At 37.9% G+C, this 17,549-nt stretch overlaps 1 protein-coding gene across 2 annotated transcripts in view; it reads left to right on the top strand.

Moving 5' to 3' along the window:
* The window catches only part of NAV3 (neuron navigator 3), a 474,286-nt gene that overhangs the window by 267,255 nt on the left and 189,482 nt on the right, over positions 1-17,549 (top strand). For both annotated transcript variants that reach the window (XM_004384618.2, XM_004384617.2), the window contains exons 10-11: positions 10,364-10,472; positions 11,180-11,563. In XM_004384618.2, the coding sequence (XP_004384675.1) occupies positions 10,364-10,472; positions 11,180-11,563 (493 nt within the window). The remainder of the gene's footprint in view (positions 1-10,363; positions 10,473-11,179; positions 11,564-17,549) is intronic.

Below are 17,549 nucleotides of genomic sequence, written 5' to 3'. Positions count from 1 at the left end.
AGATGTCATACTGATTCAATATCAGTGAAGCTGGCATTTCATTTGTAAAAAAGTAGTATTAAAATAATAGGATGAATTCAGAAAATAACTTTAGAAGTGAGATTTAGATTCATCAGAACGCTAAGCTAATGGTTATACGTGGGTTTTGTTTTGTTTTACTTACCAGGCTTTATATTAAATAATGGAAAATATCTGATGTTTAAGACCTTTGTAAATGATCACTTAAATTTTCTTTTTTCTTAAATGTTTATAAAGATCAAGAAGATGAAACTCAGGTAATTCCAGTCCGTTTAGATCTTTTAGTTAAATAGCTATCTTATAATTATGTGTATTAAAGAACTCAAAAACATTCCTTTTCATAACATTATAGTAGCTACATTTTATGTTAGGTTTTGCAAAATTAGAGTGATTCACATTTTGAGTTCTGATTGGGCTTGTTTATCTCCTTTGTACTGAGGTCTCCTCCTCTATCTGTGTAGCATGAATATATATTTGTGAATACACATAAATATGAATACACCCATGTATGAATACTCACCCAACAAAGCAAGGATAGCTGCCTCTAGAGAGGTAATGAATGGGCTCCTGAATACGGCTCAGAATAAAACTAAGGACTGATAAGTTCCAAGGGCAAAACTTCTGTAACTACAAGTTGACAATACAGTAATATCATCAAACAAAGAACTAAACAAAATTCTTTGATGTTTTCTCTGTGAAGTTATTTCTTCAAAATATTTGCAGTCTGTCTCTACCAGCCCCTCCTTGCTGACTGCACTGGACTTGGCCCACCCCTCCCTGGGTTCGTTCCTATAGGAGGATTATATTGAATCAGGCTGGGCCATGTGATATGCTTTGGCCAATGAAATGTAAGTGGAAAATGACATGGGTCATTCCTGAGCAGAAGCTTTAAAAGCCATTGCTTGGCTCTCTCATCTCTATTCCCTCTGTCATAAGACCAACGTGTGGCAGACTGGGGTTACTGTTTCTACTTGGATCATAGAATAAAGAGTATCTGAATCAGAGCTGCAACCAACTCAGAGTGGACATTAATGTGAGTAATACTGTAGTATGTGTTTGATTTTATAAGCCACTGACATTTTGAAATTGCTTGTAAATGCAACATAATTTAGTCTAAGCCAGGATTTTTCAACCTTTGCTCTATTGAAATTGTGGCTTGCATAATTCTTTATTTTAGGGGGCTGTACTGTACATTGGGAGTCCCTGGGTGGCACAAACAGTTAAGCACTCGACTACCAGCCAAAAGATTGCTGGTTCGGACCAACCCAGGAACAGCTTGGAAGACAGGCCTGGTGACCTGCTTCTGAAAGATCACCAACTTAAAAACCCTGTGGAATAGTACTACTGTGCACACATGGGGTCACCATGAATCAGAATCAACTTCATGGCAATTAACAACAATACCAACAACTGTACATTGTAGGGTATTTAGCAACACCCTGAGCCTCTAACCACTAAATGCCAGCAGCACACCCTTTCCCAACTGTGTCAACCCAAAATGTCTCTAGATATTACCAAATGCCCCCAAGGGAAAAAAATCACCTCCAACTAAAAACCACTAGTCTTGGCCTGAGTGGTTCTCAAAGTGGGGTCCCAGAGCCAGCAACAATAGAAATTCTTTCCAGACCTACTGAACCAGGAAAGATGGGGATGGGACCCAGAAATCTGTGTTCTAATATGCCCTCCATGTAACTCTGACCGCATAAAAACTGAGAACTGCTTGTCTGAGCTGACTGGCATACAAGTACCCATGTATAAGGGGAAGGCATAATTATTGTTTTCATTTGTCAGTGCGTAAGGTCAACACTTTCAAGCTAGAGCAGTAGCGTTCCCTTTTTGTGAATTTGTAAGGCTTTAGCGTACACAACCATATATTAATGTAACAGATGTCAAACAAATTGAAGTTTCATAGCCTCAACAAATTTCATTATGTTCTCATAACTTGGTGATTCACTGGGCTGCAATAACTTAAAATGAAGAAAATAGAAATGTTCTCCTTAATCCCACGGGGAGGGTCATTTTGGTCTTTTTTAAATTACTTCATAAAATGATATTTTTAGAAGTACAATTGTCAGTTTCTATGATTCAACATTAGTACCTTCATTTTATTTAAGACGATGCAATTTATTTTTGAAGATTAAAGAGAATAATTATTTATAATTCACAGGTTTGTTTATTGCAAAATTTTGCCACAAATAATTGCTGTTCTTGAGTAAATCATTTTGGCTCCTTTTATATAAATGTAAAATGGATCTAGGTATGATCTCCCTTGAGCTGGGAGGCTTAAGGAATAATTAACTTTATAAAGTAGATTGTTATCATATGTAAAGGTATGTTGTTGTTACGTGCTGTTGAGTCAGTTCCGACTCATAGCAACCCTATAGGACAAAGTAGAACTGCCCCATAGGGTTTCCAAGGAGCATCTGATAGATTTGAACTGCCGACCTTTTGGTTAGCAGCCAAGCTCTTAACCACTACACCACCAGGGCTCCCTGTAAATGTATAGGCAATGCGTATTATAATGTTAATGTATATAGTTAAGAGTTTCACATTTCGTATAGTGGAAATTAGAAAAATTAGAAGAAAAATCAGAATTCATTTTACTATATTACCTCTGAAATTGATGAGGATTTATTTATATGTCAATTTGAATGGCACAACTTAACATTTCTATGTATTTCTCCACTTTCCTCTTTTTAATAAGGGTTGTTTGTAGGCATAAAATCCTCAAAAGTTTTTCTTTAATACTTGTCTTCTTAAGTCAGTAGTACATATGATCTCTACCATACCTGATACTTGCTTTTGAAAGTTTTCCTAAAACTAGAATTTCAAGGTGGTGGTTTAGTGAATCAAAAGAAATTTATCTTGCAGATTTTCTATCAAAATATTAAAGATAATTATGCTGTGATAGGTTTATGCAGTAGATTTAGAAAAATGCTCAATATCAAAACACTTAATGTGAATTTTATGTTTTCATGGAGATCATTATGTTCTACATACTCGGCTGTAAACTTCCAATTGCAAGCTTTGAGTCAAAAGCATATTTGGGGAAAAACATTTTGTGTCATTTTTTGCTATTTTTTTAAAGAAGGCAGGAAGAGATCTTGACTTATATTGTTACATTAGGATTTTGCTAAATAACTTCAGAATCAAAAACACTTGGATTTGTTCTTTGAAAGATGAGGCGAAGTGTTTCCCTTTAAAGTGTTACCTGTCAGCAGGTGGAGAGTGTCAAGCTCCGTTTTCTAGGTCCTTTACACTCTTGAATTTGATTTGTTCTGTTACAGCACAAATCTCAACATCCAGAAGGCAGATCTGTCTGCTTCAGCTGCCTGCAGCTATAGAGAATTAGTCTGTCATTCTCGGCATTGGGGAGTGTGTGTGAGTGTGAGAGTGTGTGTCCCTGTCTGAAGCTGGGTGGCTGAGAGCGATTTCCATGTGCATACGATTAATAGTGTAGCATCTCATTCTGGCTTGGCTCTGAAACCTGTGGCATTCTAGGCTGGACAGCCGCTTCCGTGCCTCTGTTTTAATTTAGCAGGATGTTTGCTGCCATGGCAGCCAGCAGCATCCACTGCAGCAGCAAGAAAGAACCATAGATCTGAGAATGCAGGTGGAATACTAAAACGCAAGAGGCTTGTGCAGGGCTGGGCTTCCAAGCTTAATTCCTGCTCTTATTGGGCTCTGATGCGGAGGCTGTACTTGCGGCACTGTGTCGGCTCATCTAGAGTAAAGGGCTGCGGACCTAGATCAGTCAAGAGCTGGTGAGAGGAGGAAAAAAAAAAAAAAAGAGCGAGAGCCGGCGCTCCGGCTCCACTACCTTTCATTTCGGAACACAGAAGCAGTAAAGGGAAATGTGGACCCATCCTCCTGCAGAGACATGCGATTGGATGAAGAAGGGAAAACGTAGTTGGCTCCCTGTGTTACTTTTCAGCTGGAGCAGAATCTTTGGTGAACTCTTTTCTGCTTCAGCTATATTCAAGCAAAATGTTTGTAAGTACTGCTGATTAGTGAAATGATGTAGCAAGCTGTGTAAGTGTGGACAAATCATTTTATGTACCATACCTACAGAGTGAGTTTTATGTGAATGTTTGAGCCTGGCCTTTTATTGAACTGCATGAGGTTAATTAAAACCTAAAGGGCCAGTTGAGATCTCAGTATAAGGCAACAAGATGATGTCCAATTGAAAAGGTGAAGCCACTGGAAGAGACATGCAGCGCCCTGTTGAACTCTCTGTGTTTAGGGGCAAAGAGGTAAGGAGAAAGGGAGCTTGCCTTCAGAAGCAAAAGTCTTTGACCAATCTCACCCTCACGAGTGAGATCGAGAGGAGACCCACTGTGCGCATTTCTAACTGGTTTGGAAATGCTGCAAAGGCCAGCCAGAGAGAATCCTACTATGAAGACAGGCGCTCTCTGTCCAGATTTCTCTCGAGGTCTGTGCAGTCCGTGTATCATACCGGCAGCTCCAGGGCCTGGAACCTCCTGCCTGCTGGAGGCAGCCAGTCAGGCCATGAGGGCTTAGAGGACTGGTCTGCAAGAAAAGGCTTGGAAAGTGAGAGTGATGAAGAAAGCAGATCGGAAGATCAAACTGTGTCCTCTAAGCTAAGCAGCATCAGCAGAAGCTGGGCTGAAGAGGAGGGAGAAAGCTGCCTGCGGGAAGGGACTGCTCATCTAGATCAGGACGTTATCCTTACAATGCTGGGGGACCTGGAGCAGGCACTATACGCTGACTTACTGGGTAAGTTGGGTTTGCTTCTGAAATGTGTCTGGCATTTTAAGAAGCTGCACATTTGCATTAGCCAAATACCTTCCATTGTACGGACTGATTTTTTAAAATTGTTTATTTCTTTAGATTATTTTCTTTCTAAAGCTTAGTTCATATGAGGACTAGTTGCAAAGTCTGTTTGGAAAAAGTAAATAGCAGCAATTTTCCATGGACTTTATTGGCCTAATGACCTGCACATTTTAGATACCTATGTAAAAGTGCTAACATTTTTAGACTCCAAACATTTTTTTGTTTTTTACTTAGTCATTAATGGGGCCTGTTTATTCAGCTTCCTTCAAGGTGACCTCACCACAAATATGGAATGAAGATTGAAGGGTTTGTGGGTGAATTTTCTGTATATTTGAGTTTCTTTTGCTGCATTAGTGGTACTGGAATAGATGGCCCTTGTTTGTACCTCAGTGACAAGCACACTGCATTCTAGTAACACTTTCAGAAATGCAGATGCCTCTTCTGCCAGCTTTACTCACTTTTTGGGAGGAGAGAGGGTGTTTGACAAAAAAATGCTCTTGAGTGTGTACACTTGAACTATTTAAACTACTATATAGACAGCTTTAACTATTTAAACTACTATATAGATAGCTGTGATCTGTTTTCATACTTTACACACTAGACTTTTGATGACATGGGTCTCAGTAGTAACTTCTGATATAATCTTAACAAGGTTTGAAGATGTCTGAAGTAAGTAGCTTTGTAAATAACGCTTTAAATGTCAGCTTTACCACCTGTCTAAGTAGGTAAAATGAATACATTTTGTTATTTCTAAATCCAATACTTAATTAAAGCATATTTACATCATACAGTCCCTTCCTCAAAATTCCATAATGAGTGAACCATTGACCATACCATATTTTATGTCAATGTGTATTTCCATAAAGGACTCCATAAATTCAAAAGACTGAAACCTGGCCAGGGATCTCTTTGTTTCTTATTCATAAAAAAGATGCTAAATACATGTTTATTTTCTATGTAGATTCTCCTGTCATGTGGTGTTTTATAAGATTTTCTCGAATCTTTTAGTGAACCAGCTTTAGAAGAGGGAAGCTTAGAGACAGCAGAGGCAGATATTGCTCAATTTTTCATGTCAGTTTGGCTTTAAAAGAGTAACGTTTCCGCAGCTGTTGGAATAGCAATTCTGAATCTGAATGCACCAGGTGCTCAGCCACTGAAGATTTACTTCTTCACCATTGTTCGATTTCTGTGATGAACTGCCTTGTGTAAAGAGCTGTATGCAGTACAAAGGCAAGAGAGGGAGTCTTAATCCTTATGAATCTTTTTCTTTCTTTCTTTCCTTTTTCTTTTGATCCTCTGGAACTGGAGAATCAAATAATATTCATCTTTTGCCTTTAAAATAGTAGAATTCCTCTTGCTCCAAGTACCTCTTATGTAAGTGTTTTCAAAGCTATGAACAGAGCGCAGTCCCCTGACAGTATTTATCAGTTGTTCTGTTAAATTATAGCATGCTGTGGGTGGGTGTAGATATGACACATGCCTTTCTGTGCATAAATAACTTGAGCATTACTGTCAGAGGGTAGCCTCTCAATAGAAATCTGTGTATGCCGTGGTTTTTAAACTGAGTATCTGCTTATTGGAGTTACGTGATTATTCACTTTAAGAGGATTTTTTTTCGCTCTCATTAAGCCAGAATTTAAAAACGCAAGTGAGAAAGAAAGGGGATGAGTTTATTTAAATATCTCTGATTTTAATAACCATAGCTCAGGATAGTGAAGCATCCCAATACAGTTCCCTAAACAATGATGCAATGCATGTTAAGTTTGGGGAAGATATCCAAGCCCGCAGTGCACAGGAATGTCAGGATCCCTGCCACATGCTTGACTAGGTTCTGCTTCTGACTCAAAATGGCCTCTTTGAAGTTAGTTTTTAGGCAGGGCTTCTTAAGGTCAACTCTTTAATCTGGGATAGCCTAATAATTCAGACAGACTAAGGGCTCTACTGTAACTACATACGAGAGTATCTAAAAACTGTTGGCCATATTTTCACTATTGTTTCCCCACGGATCTGGATAACCTGTTTCATCCAAAAAATACTTGGAATCATCCACAAAACTAGGGTTATTTTTCAAAACAAATCAGGCAGCTCTACTTTAGTTAATACGTTTGTTATGTGGATGGTGTAGAGGACATAATTCTCTGTAAATTAGGTTTATATGTATGTAATTTAATTTTCTATTAAAAGTTGACAGTGCTGGCAGTGTTAATTACAATGTGTAATGTTAATTACAATGACTAAGGCCTAAAAAGTAGGAGCAGGACCATACAGATTAAATGGTTTATCTGTCACTAAGTAATGATATAGAAGAACCAAATACAACCTGTTATTCTGTTCTCCACCAATAGAGAAGACCTTACAAGCAATGAGAAAGCAGTTGGCACAATGTTAAAAACTCAAGTGAATTTCAGAACATACTGTTGTGGAAAATGTGTGGAAACTCTTACCATTGTGTCTGAAACATAGGAAGCCTCCTACAAGAATAATTGATGTCGAGATTATATAAGTGAGAGAAGATACATTTTGGTGATTAAATAAAATTTTTAAATGCATTCTTCTGCTAACTTTCATTTGTTACTAAGCATTTAACTTTATTTGTGCTTTTATATTTGGCCTTTTCAATTGTCCCCCCCCCCCAAAAAAAAGGCCTTTAGATATCATTTGGATACAAATTTGCATGATATTTCGGACTATAAAATCCTTAGGATCTTTGCACAAATGCATTCAGTTTTACCTTGCCTTTCGTGGGTCGTTGAAAACATTTAGTGTAATAAATTTTTAGTTGGTTATCATCATTCATGACATGGATGAAGCAGCAAATGTGTTTTGCTCAACAGGTGTTGGGAGGGAAGGAACATTTGTCTGGTTGTCATGAGTGGGTGCTATGATGAGAAAATCAAAGGAGGAAGGGAGGCTATGGTTCTGAAACATGAAGGAAGGTATATAAATCAACAGTGACTTCAACTGGAAGAATCCAATGATCTAAGACATCTATTGGATTGCAAGAAAGGATTTAAAAGGAGATGAAGTAGTTGTGAAAAAATAGTTAATGGAACTGAATATCGGACATACAGACAGTGTTCTTAAATTTAATGTAAAGGAATGATACTGAAAATAATTCAGTATCATTAGTAGCGTGCCACTTGGCAAGTGGTTGAAATACCACTTGAGTACAACTTAAAAGCTCTCCCAGAGAAAAAGAGATCAGGGATAGGGGAAATGTAATGGTATATTCTAAGAACTTGTATAAGGTCAATGGCTTGTATCTCTTCCACCACCACCAAAAGGTCATCTTAACACTCTTCTCCCTCTATGACTTCTTCCTTACTATCCCTTAGAATCTAAGGCTTCTATTCTGTATGATATCTCATATACTAAATCCTAGGTTTAGGGCTTCTCCAATGTTGTCTCCTTCTTCACTAGGTATTTGTTTTGACCAAGTTTGAATGAAATTTCTTCATCTTTGCTCCTCTTTGACTTAAATGATATTCCTTCCCCACCCTTCAAGATTTTCCCTATAAAACTCTCCTTTATCTTCAAAGTTCTACCAGATTACTTGGAAGTAAAAAGGCAGACTTCTTTCTAGACATTTCTGAAATACATTTTCTTGTATTTATGAGGAGAAACATGAGCAGATTTTCCAGGGAGAAGATGGTCAGAGCCTCAAGGGTTATTAACAATCAGGGCTTTAAAAGAATATCTATAAAGATAGGGATTGAATGACTTCAACTGACATGCAAAAAGTTTATGCCGTGTGTATGAGGGCAAACAATGCATTTTTCTATTTCTAAAAAAATGTATTCACTTTAGGAAAATTTTCAGCGTTTTTGAAGTTTGAAATAAGAATGTTAGTATTAAACATATTTTAATTGTTCGGTTAGTTTGTAAGTTAATAGGAAGAGGTTGGCAGACTGGCAGCAGAATGGTGGTTGTTTTGGAACCATCCAGGATAAGCAATAAGCAAACAAAGTAGTAATATTTGGCTGAAAAAGATAGTAAAGAAATGAGTAGTCATTGTCTGCCATGGTAAAGATGGTGTAAAGTTGTTCAATTGGTTTCAGAAGCAAAAACTAGGACCTTTGAGTGGAAGTTAAAGGGAGACAAATTGTTGCTCCTCCTAAGAAATATTTTCATGGTTAGACTTGTCTAATATTGGAAGGAGCCATCTCAGTCAGGAGAGGGGCAGCTCTTTCCAATGTTGGAGATTTTCAGGCACAGACAGATGGTCATCACCCAAGTGAGATGCCGAGTTTAACTCAGTGGCTGAGAGGTAAGACAAGACAATCTTTGAAATCCCCAGTAACTCTATGATTATGAATGTTAAATGAGTGCATTTGTTGTGTTTTTATTAAAAATCTGACATGAATACAAAGGTAGAAAATTAACAGGTTGAATATTTACCTATATTCTTAACAGATGATAGATAATGTAGCTTGATTTGTGTATGTGGCAATTTTCAGAGTGTAATTAAATATATGCTTTTTTTCTCTCTGTCTTTTAGCTTTTCCTTCCCGTTTGCTTTTCCTTCCATTCTCTCTTCTTTGCCTTCTCTTCTCTTCCCTGTCCTACCATTCTTTTCCCTCCTCTTCCTTTTCTTTCCCTCCCTCTAACCCATCCATTCCAATTTCTTCCTTCCTTTTCCTTCTTGTTCTTTCTTTGTTATTAAAATCTCCCATCACGGGCATCCTCCTGAGCCCAAGGTGAACAGAATAAAAACTGTGCTTCCTCTACTTTCCTCTCATCTTCTTATTACTATCCAGACTCACCAGCTTCCACTGACCACTAGTCAAGGAGTCATTACATGGCATAAACAAAATGGTTCAGTGGAATTTTTGTCCCCAAATGATAGATAGTGGCTCTATAAAGCCAGCATTTGTCATTCTGTTCATTTCATGCCTATTAGACACATTTTTAGCTTTAGATGCCTAGGAATTTACTTGAACTCTGGTGTCATGGTGTGGGAGTTTTGGTTTCCTGTAGAATGTGGAGAAATAATTAAAAGATAAAGCCATCAGATGTTGTAAATCTTCATCCATGAGTCTAATAAAATACAAGATTTATGAACATATTATTTCTATTAAAAATGGCCACTATCTTATTTCCCAGAGTCCAAATACGTATTTGCTGCAGAAGAAAAGTTTATCTCAACTGCTCTGAATGTACTTAGAAATAAATGATTATTGAAATAATCAGAATCCAAATAATTTCAGATTTTTTAACTAAGTTCAGTAACATGGAGAACTCTATGGTATATTTCCAGTTGACTCTCTCAATCATGCAACAGTAAAGAAGATCATACACCTATAAACTAATATCATATAATCATCACTTCAAAATTATTGCTAGCGATAGTACCTTTGATTCCTTTCACATTTATTTGTAGGAAGAACATTATAATTTTCAGGTGATAATAGTTATTTGGAATTTCCTCTCTATCTTTTACTTTTAAGAAGAGTTTATATTATCTATATGAATAATTATTCTGAAGACAGTAAATGACATGAATAACAAATTTATTACTCTATAAAATTGTATATATTCGCTGCTTTTTTAGGTGAAGACCCTGAAACAAGAAGAATGAGAACAGTTAAAAACATAGCAGATCTGAGGCAGAATTTAGAAGAGACTATGTCCAGTCTTCGTGGGACGCAGATAAGCCACAGGTGGTTCTCAATTCTGCGTATCTTTGAACCAATACATTTTAAAAAATGCAATCAAGAGTTTAATGTCTATTAATGAAAGAGAAGAAGTTTCCCTAACATTATTATTTTTGCACTTCGATTTTACATGGCAGTCAACTGATGAGTATTCTTACACTGAAGATTCTCAGGGTGTTTTTTTTTTTTCTCCTACCCATCTCTTCTTAGATGTAATTTCCTATTCAAACTGAATTAGGTACTGCAACTACCACAGTACTGTGCAATTTTACGAAGTGAAATGGATTCTTCTGTCTTCCCTAGACAACTTGACAGAGGTTAAAGGTGAAATACCCTTGGTAGAAGTGGTAGGGAGACTTTCAAACATAACGGTTGCTAACTTCTAGAATAATTGTGAGAAGGTCACAGTGGGTTAAGTTTTAAGTTTGTTGAAAATGTGAAATAACAGTTTGTTTTATCTGAAATTAATGATAGCCTATCTTTTGAAAACAAAAACTAACAACCAAAAAACAAAGAGAATGATTGCCCCTCCCCACATTTTGACATTTGCAGAGGTGATTGGCATCTCAAAATAAACATGCAATTTGGCTTTCAAGAAGATGACATAATTCTAAGAAATGACTCTCAACGCTAGCCTCTCCTGTCTTTATGCATTCATGGTCTATGCTCCCTGGTAAACCACAGAACAGTAATTTCTCCGTTTTATTTGATAGCACTCTAGAAACGACGTTTGACAGCACTGTGACGACGGAAGTGAATGGAAGGACCATACCCAGCTTGACAAGTCGACCCACTCCCATGACCTGGAGGTTGGGTCAGGCTTGTCCTAGACTTCAGGCGGGAGATGCGCCCTCCCTGGGTGCTGGCTACCCTCGCAGCAGTACCAGCCGATTCATCCACACAGATCCCTCTAGATTCATGTATACGACGCCTCTCCGTCGAGCTGCTGTCTCTCGGCTGGGAAACATGTCACAAATTGACATGAGTGAGAAAGCAAGCAGTGACCTGGACATGTCTTCTGAAGTTGATGTGGGTGGTTATATGAGTGATGGCGATATCCTTGGGAAAAGTCTCAGGACTGATGACATCAATAGTGGGTGAGTGGCCCTGGCCTCAACATCATATCAAGTGGGAAGTGGTTGACTAGGATGCATTAGCTGTGAAAAGAGCATGTGGGTTAGCTCACTGAATCATTAGAAAATGTGAGAAATCTGAGGTTACTTGGGTTATTTCAGGCCTTCTCTTCCGCTCATTCATGAAAAGTAGAATATCAAACGTTTCTATAAATTCTTTTCTTTATACGCCATTAAATTTTTCTACTGTTAGTTTAAAGAAATGCCCCAAGCCTGTATTTTTTAAGGTGTTTTTCACAGACTTCTTAAATAACAGATTTTTGTAGTGAAGGACGTGGGAAGGAGACAGAAGGAGCTGCTAAGCTGCTTGCATTTTCTTCTTTGGCTTGTCAGAGCTGCCTGTAGCTGCTTGGAGGAATAAATACTTTCTAGCATTTTTCAACTATGCACCTCCTATTTAACTTGAAAGAAAAATCGTTTTAGAGTTGAATGTTTCAATCTATTTATTCTCCTTAGGTGGTATCATATATATATGTTTTTATCTTAGGCCCTAGTTTCCTTCTGTTTCCTGTTACATTCTAAAAATATTGTGGGTATAAAACTCTTAGACTGTTTTAGCAATTTGGAATATTTGGTCAAGTCAGAGGACAAGTCTCAATGGAAGCAATAAGATATTCTATTAAAACTCCTTCTATTAATAATTGTAATTGCCATTTTGAACACTTCCTATTACCTGTTACCCTCCTGTTAAGTGCCTTAAAGATATTATTTCATATAACCATCCCACCCTCAATAACCCATATGAAGTGGGTATTTTTATATCTGTCTTATAAATAAGGAAACTGCAGTTAAATGGCCCCAATCCCATAATGCTAGGGAAAGGCCACACTTGCATTAAAACTCAGATCTGTCTGACTGCACAACCCAAGTTTTGTAACACTTCTCAATTAACTTTATAATTTTCATGTCAACGTAGGCTTTGCCCTACTCCTTGTCGTTATGCATCTGTTGGACGAGTGTAGGAAACCCATTCTTCTACATGAGTTGCCCTTCCTGACCTCATTCATGAAAAGCTTGTTTTTGACTGGTGGTTTTGTGACAAGATGTAAAAGTGTTCAAAATAGCTTTTGAGCAGATCCATACTCCTGCTCTGAAATTCTGATGCTCACCAGTCCATTTTTGATAACCACCCGACCTGAGTTTTTTGACAGATTTAAAATTAGGGAGGTGAATTAAGGTTAATTAGGGTAGGAGGGAATTGAGTTGCCCTGAAATTAGAGTGTCTCAATTAAATCCCTCTCTGCCATTTCCTACCTGTGGATTCCTTGGAAGCTTAACTTATCCAAACTTCTTTTTTGTCATCTGTAAAAAGGATATAATTGCAGAGTCTTCATGAAGTTGTCAGGAATGAAGGAAATAATCTGCAAAATTATACTTAGCCTGGCATAGTTTAAGTGCTCAATAAATGTATCATTATCATTATCATTACATATATTATCATTTATACTAATAATTTATAATTGTTATTGATTACCCTTATCAATTTTGTATGTGTTTGAGATCATCATTAATACATTGTATTTAACATTGCCCAGGAGATAATACCCAGTTAAGAGAGTGTGATGGCAACATAGGAATTTCTAAGATACAAACTCTCTCGTCTCCCCTCTCTGTTCTCTGGTCTCTCCACTCTCTCTCCTCTTTATCTCCATCTATCTTTTCTTTCTCTGTCTCTTTAAATGTATGCATACATGTGCATTCATTTTTATATTCACTGTTTAAAGACATTTGGATGAAGATGTAATTATATATACACATTACATACACACACCTCACACACTAGATGCATCTCCAGGGAGCAGATTAAATCTGAAATCAAGGGACTGCCACAATTCAATGTGTAATATCAAAAGTTCATATCCATAAAAATTAAGCTACAAATTCAGATACAGAGAAAATGCTAAATCCCAGCGTAAATAGAAAGGACTGAATAAGATAGGGAAGTTTTTGATTTATGTTCCTTTGATTTAGATAGCTATAAGAGAGGAAATATTATTTTAAAAGAGATAAAATTTGTAATCAAATTATAAATATAGTGGAAGGTATAAGTCATTTAGTAAGCTTAACTAAAATATAATTTTCAGGAGCAGATTAGATTAATTCAGTGGGTTTCCCCTTAACTGAGATTTAAAGATAAGCTATAAGAGAGAGGGTCTAATGTGACTGGTCTCAATAACACTATGCTAAGAAGTTTAAACCGTGTGCTATAAGCAATGGAAAGCATTGTTTAACTTAAAGAAGATTACCTAATATTCACAGAGCAGAGAATAATGATAGTGATGATTTTAGAAAGACCAGTTTAGGGGAAGCATGCAAGATGGATTGAGGGAAGAAGCTCTGGCGTAAATTTCAGGCACTATTGTAAGCATCCAGGTCCAAGCTCATAAGGCCAGAATTATGGTCATGGCATTGGTGGGGATGGAAAGAGGAAAGAAAAATTGCTGTGGGAGGCACTGCAAAGGAAAAATTTACAGAAACAATGAAGGACTGTTTATAAAGGCGTAAGGGAGACAAAGTATTGAGACAAACTGCCCAGATTATAAAGACAGGAGACAGGAAAATGAGGAGACTATTAGAGAAAATAGGCAGAAAGAGAGAAAGATGATTTGTTTGGTAAGAAAGCAGAGTGGGAACATGAGTATAGTGTTAGAAATGGGGAGCTGGAGAGAGTGAGCTATAAAGGCTGTTTGTTGAAAAAGCAAAAATAGTGCCCAGGGTGGATGTATAATGTAGAGAGTTACCTCATATAAGAGACAGCAGAAACTGTGGGAAGCATAGGGACTCCTGGGGAAAGAACGTAGAGAGCAAACAGAACGGGCTGGAGTATATACAGTGAAGCCTGTGAGAGCCGGAACTTGACAGGATTGCCTTGTTTTTCCGGGTCTCGCAAGATTTCCACCTTTAACAAGGTGCGGTCTTACCACTTTTCTATCTCGTTTCAGTGGAAAGTATTTTAATTTTCCTTCTCTGACAGGTTTCTGCCTTACAAAAGTTCCAGCTTTTGCAGACTTTACTGTATGTATGTGTATTTGTATTCAAGATATATCTGCTGAGTTCATCGTATATGTCAGCAACTTCTCGGCACTGCATATGCAGTGGTGAACAATATATATAAGGTTCCTAACTACATGTGACTCATATGCTAGTGTTTTCATATTTTTGTAGGTTCTAATTTACCCAATAAATGAATAGTAATGTATCCACATATGTATATAATTGTACATTTGTATACACATTTTCTTACATAAGTAGTTTTTTTAAGACAACGTTTTTAGCAACTGAGTTCTGTGTATAATAATACATAGTACAAGCATACATATACTCAGAAGCATTTAGTATCTTCCAGGACTCTAGCTATATTAGTTAACACTAACTTCTGTAACAGACAAATCTCAAAATCTCAGTAGTTTAACACAAGGAAGTGCATTTCTCACTCACAGAAAATCCTTGCTGGTATTTCTGATCTTCAGTTGGAAAATGTGCACCACCTAGTCATTTAGAAACTAAGATGGATGATGATTCTGCTGTTATCCAACATGGCTTCCAATGTCACCTTGGCCATTGACATTCAATAGGCAGATGGAAAAAGAGAAACAACCATGGCGTGAGAATGTTTTGTATGTATGCTGTCTTAGTTATCTAGTACTGCTATAACAGAAGCACCACAAGTGGATGGCTTTACAGATGCATTCTCTCACAGTCTAGAGACTAGAAGTCTGAATTCAGGGCGCCAGCTCCAGGAGAAGGCTTGCTTTCTCTACTGGCTCTGGGGAAAACTCCTTGTCATCAATTTTACCCTGGTTTAGGAGCTTCTTAGTGCAGGGACCTCAGGTCGAAAGGACACTTTCCGCTCCAGGCACTTCTTTCTTGGTGGCATGAGGTTGCATCTCTCTGCTTGCTTCTCTCTCCTTTTATCTCTTGCAAGATGCAAGTTGGTGCAGGTCACACCCCAGGGAAACTCCCCTTACATCAGATCAGGGCTGTGACCTGAGTAAGGGTGTTGCATTCAACCCTAATCCTCTTTAATATAACCTAATCTTGCCTCATGAACCACAGGCAGAGATTAGGATTTATAACACATATGAAAATCACATCAGATCACAAAATGGCGGACAACAACGCAATACTAGCAATCATGGCCTAGCCCAGTTGACGCACATTTTAGGGGTGACACTGTTCAATCCATAATATATCTGTATCACTTCTATCCACATTTTCTTCTTCAGAATAGCCACATACCTACATCTAGCTGTCAAGGAGACCAGGAAATATGGTTTAGCACTGTGCCTAGGAGTTGATAAAAATCTTTAATTTCCTCATCTTTGGCATTAGTGATTGGTGCATACATTTAAATAATAATCATATTAACTGGTCTTCCTTGCAGGTGTATGGATATTATCCTATCACTGACAGCACTGTACTTCAGGATAGATCTTGAAATGTTCTTTTTGACAATGTATGTGATGCCATTCCTCTTCAATTTGTCATTCCTGGCATAGTAGACCATATGATTGTCTGATTCAAAATGGCCAATACCACTCCTTTTCAGCACACTAATGCCTAGGGTTTGGTAGAAGGCAGCCCAATGTCTCAGCGTAGAATTAAAACATGGGAAGAAGAGAGGACAGAGGCATCCTAGGAGAATTTTAATTTGTAATATTTTCCTTTTTTTATTTTATTGTTGTACTTTAAGTGAAAGTTAGAATTCAAGTTTGTCTCTCATACAAAAATTTATACATACATTGTTATGTGACCCTAATTGTTCTCCCTATACTGTGACAGCACACTCCTCCTTTCCACCCCTGATTTCCCATGTCCATTCAACAAGCTCCTGTCCCTTTCTGCCTTCTTATCTCGCCTCTGGACAGGAGCAGCCCATTTAGTCTCATGTATCTACTTGAGCTAAGAAGCACACTCTTCAAGAGTATCATTTTATGTCCTAGAGTCCATCTAGTCTAATCTTTGTCTGAAGAGTTGGACTTGGGAATGGTTTTAGTTCTGGGTTGACAGAGAGTCCAGGGGCCATACTTTCTGGGGTTCCTCCAGTCTCTGTCACACCATTAAGTCTGGTCTTTTTACTAGAATTTGAGATCTGCACCCCACTTTTCTCCTGCTCCATCAGGGACTCTGTTGTGTTCCCTGTCAGGGCAGTCATTGGTGGAAGCTGGGCACCACCTAGTTCTTCTGGTATCAGGCTGATGCAGTCTCTGGTTTATGTGGCCCTTTCTGTCTCTTGGGCTAATACTTTCCTTGTGACTTTGGTGTTCTTATTCCCTTTTACTCTAGGTGGGTTGGGACCAATATGATGCATCTTAGATGGCCACTTGCTAGCTTTTAAGTCCCCAGATGCCACTCACACAAGTAGGATGCAGAACATTTTATTAATAAACTTTGTTATGCCAATTGACCTAGATGTCCCCTGAAAGCATGGTCTCCAGACCCCCACCCCTGCTGCTCTGTCCCTCGAAGTGTTTGGTTGTATTCAGGAAACTTCTTAGCAGTCCAGTTGTGCTGACTTCCCATGTAGTGTGTGCTGTCCTTCCCCTCACCTACTACTATCTAGTTAGTGAATAACCCTCTCCCTCCCTCCCCACCCTCGTAACCATCAAAGAATGTCTTCTTCTGTGTTTAAACCTTTTCTTGAGTTCTTATAAGAGTGGTCTTATACAATATTTCTCCTTTTGTGACTGACTAAATTTGCTCAGCATAAAGGCTTCCAGATTCCTCCATGTTGTAAGATGTTTCATGGATTCATTGTTGTTCTTTATCATTGTTTAGTATTGCATTGTGTGAATATACCATAATTTGTTTATCCATTTGTCCATTGATGGGCACCTAAGTTGTTTCCATCTTTTTGCTATCGTGAACAGCGCTACAATGAACATAGGCATGCATTACCTATTCACATGATGGCTCTTATTTCTCTAGGATATATTCCAAGGAGCAGGAT

Source organism: Trichechus manatus, unplaced genomic scaffold (assembly GCF_000243295.1).
Source record: "Trichechus manatus latirostris isolate Lorelei unplaced genomic scaffold, TriManLat1.0 scaffold00125, whole genome shotgun sequence".
In the NCBI taxonomy this organism is placed as follows: Eukaryota; Metazoa; Chordata; class Mammalia; order Sirenia; family Trichechidae; genus Trichechus; species Trichechus manatus.
This window is presented reverse-complemented; position numbering and strand designations above follow the sequence as displayed.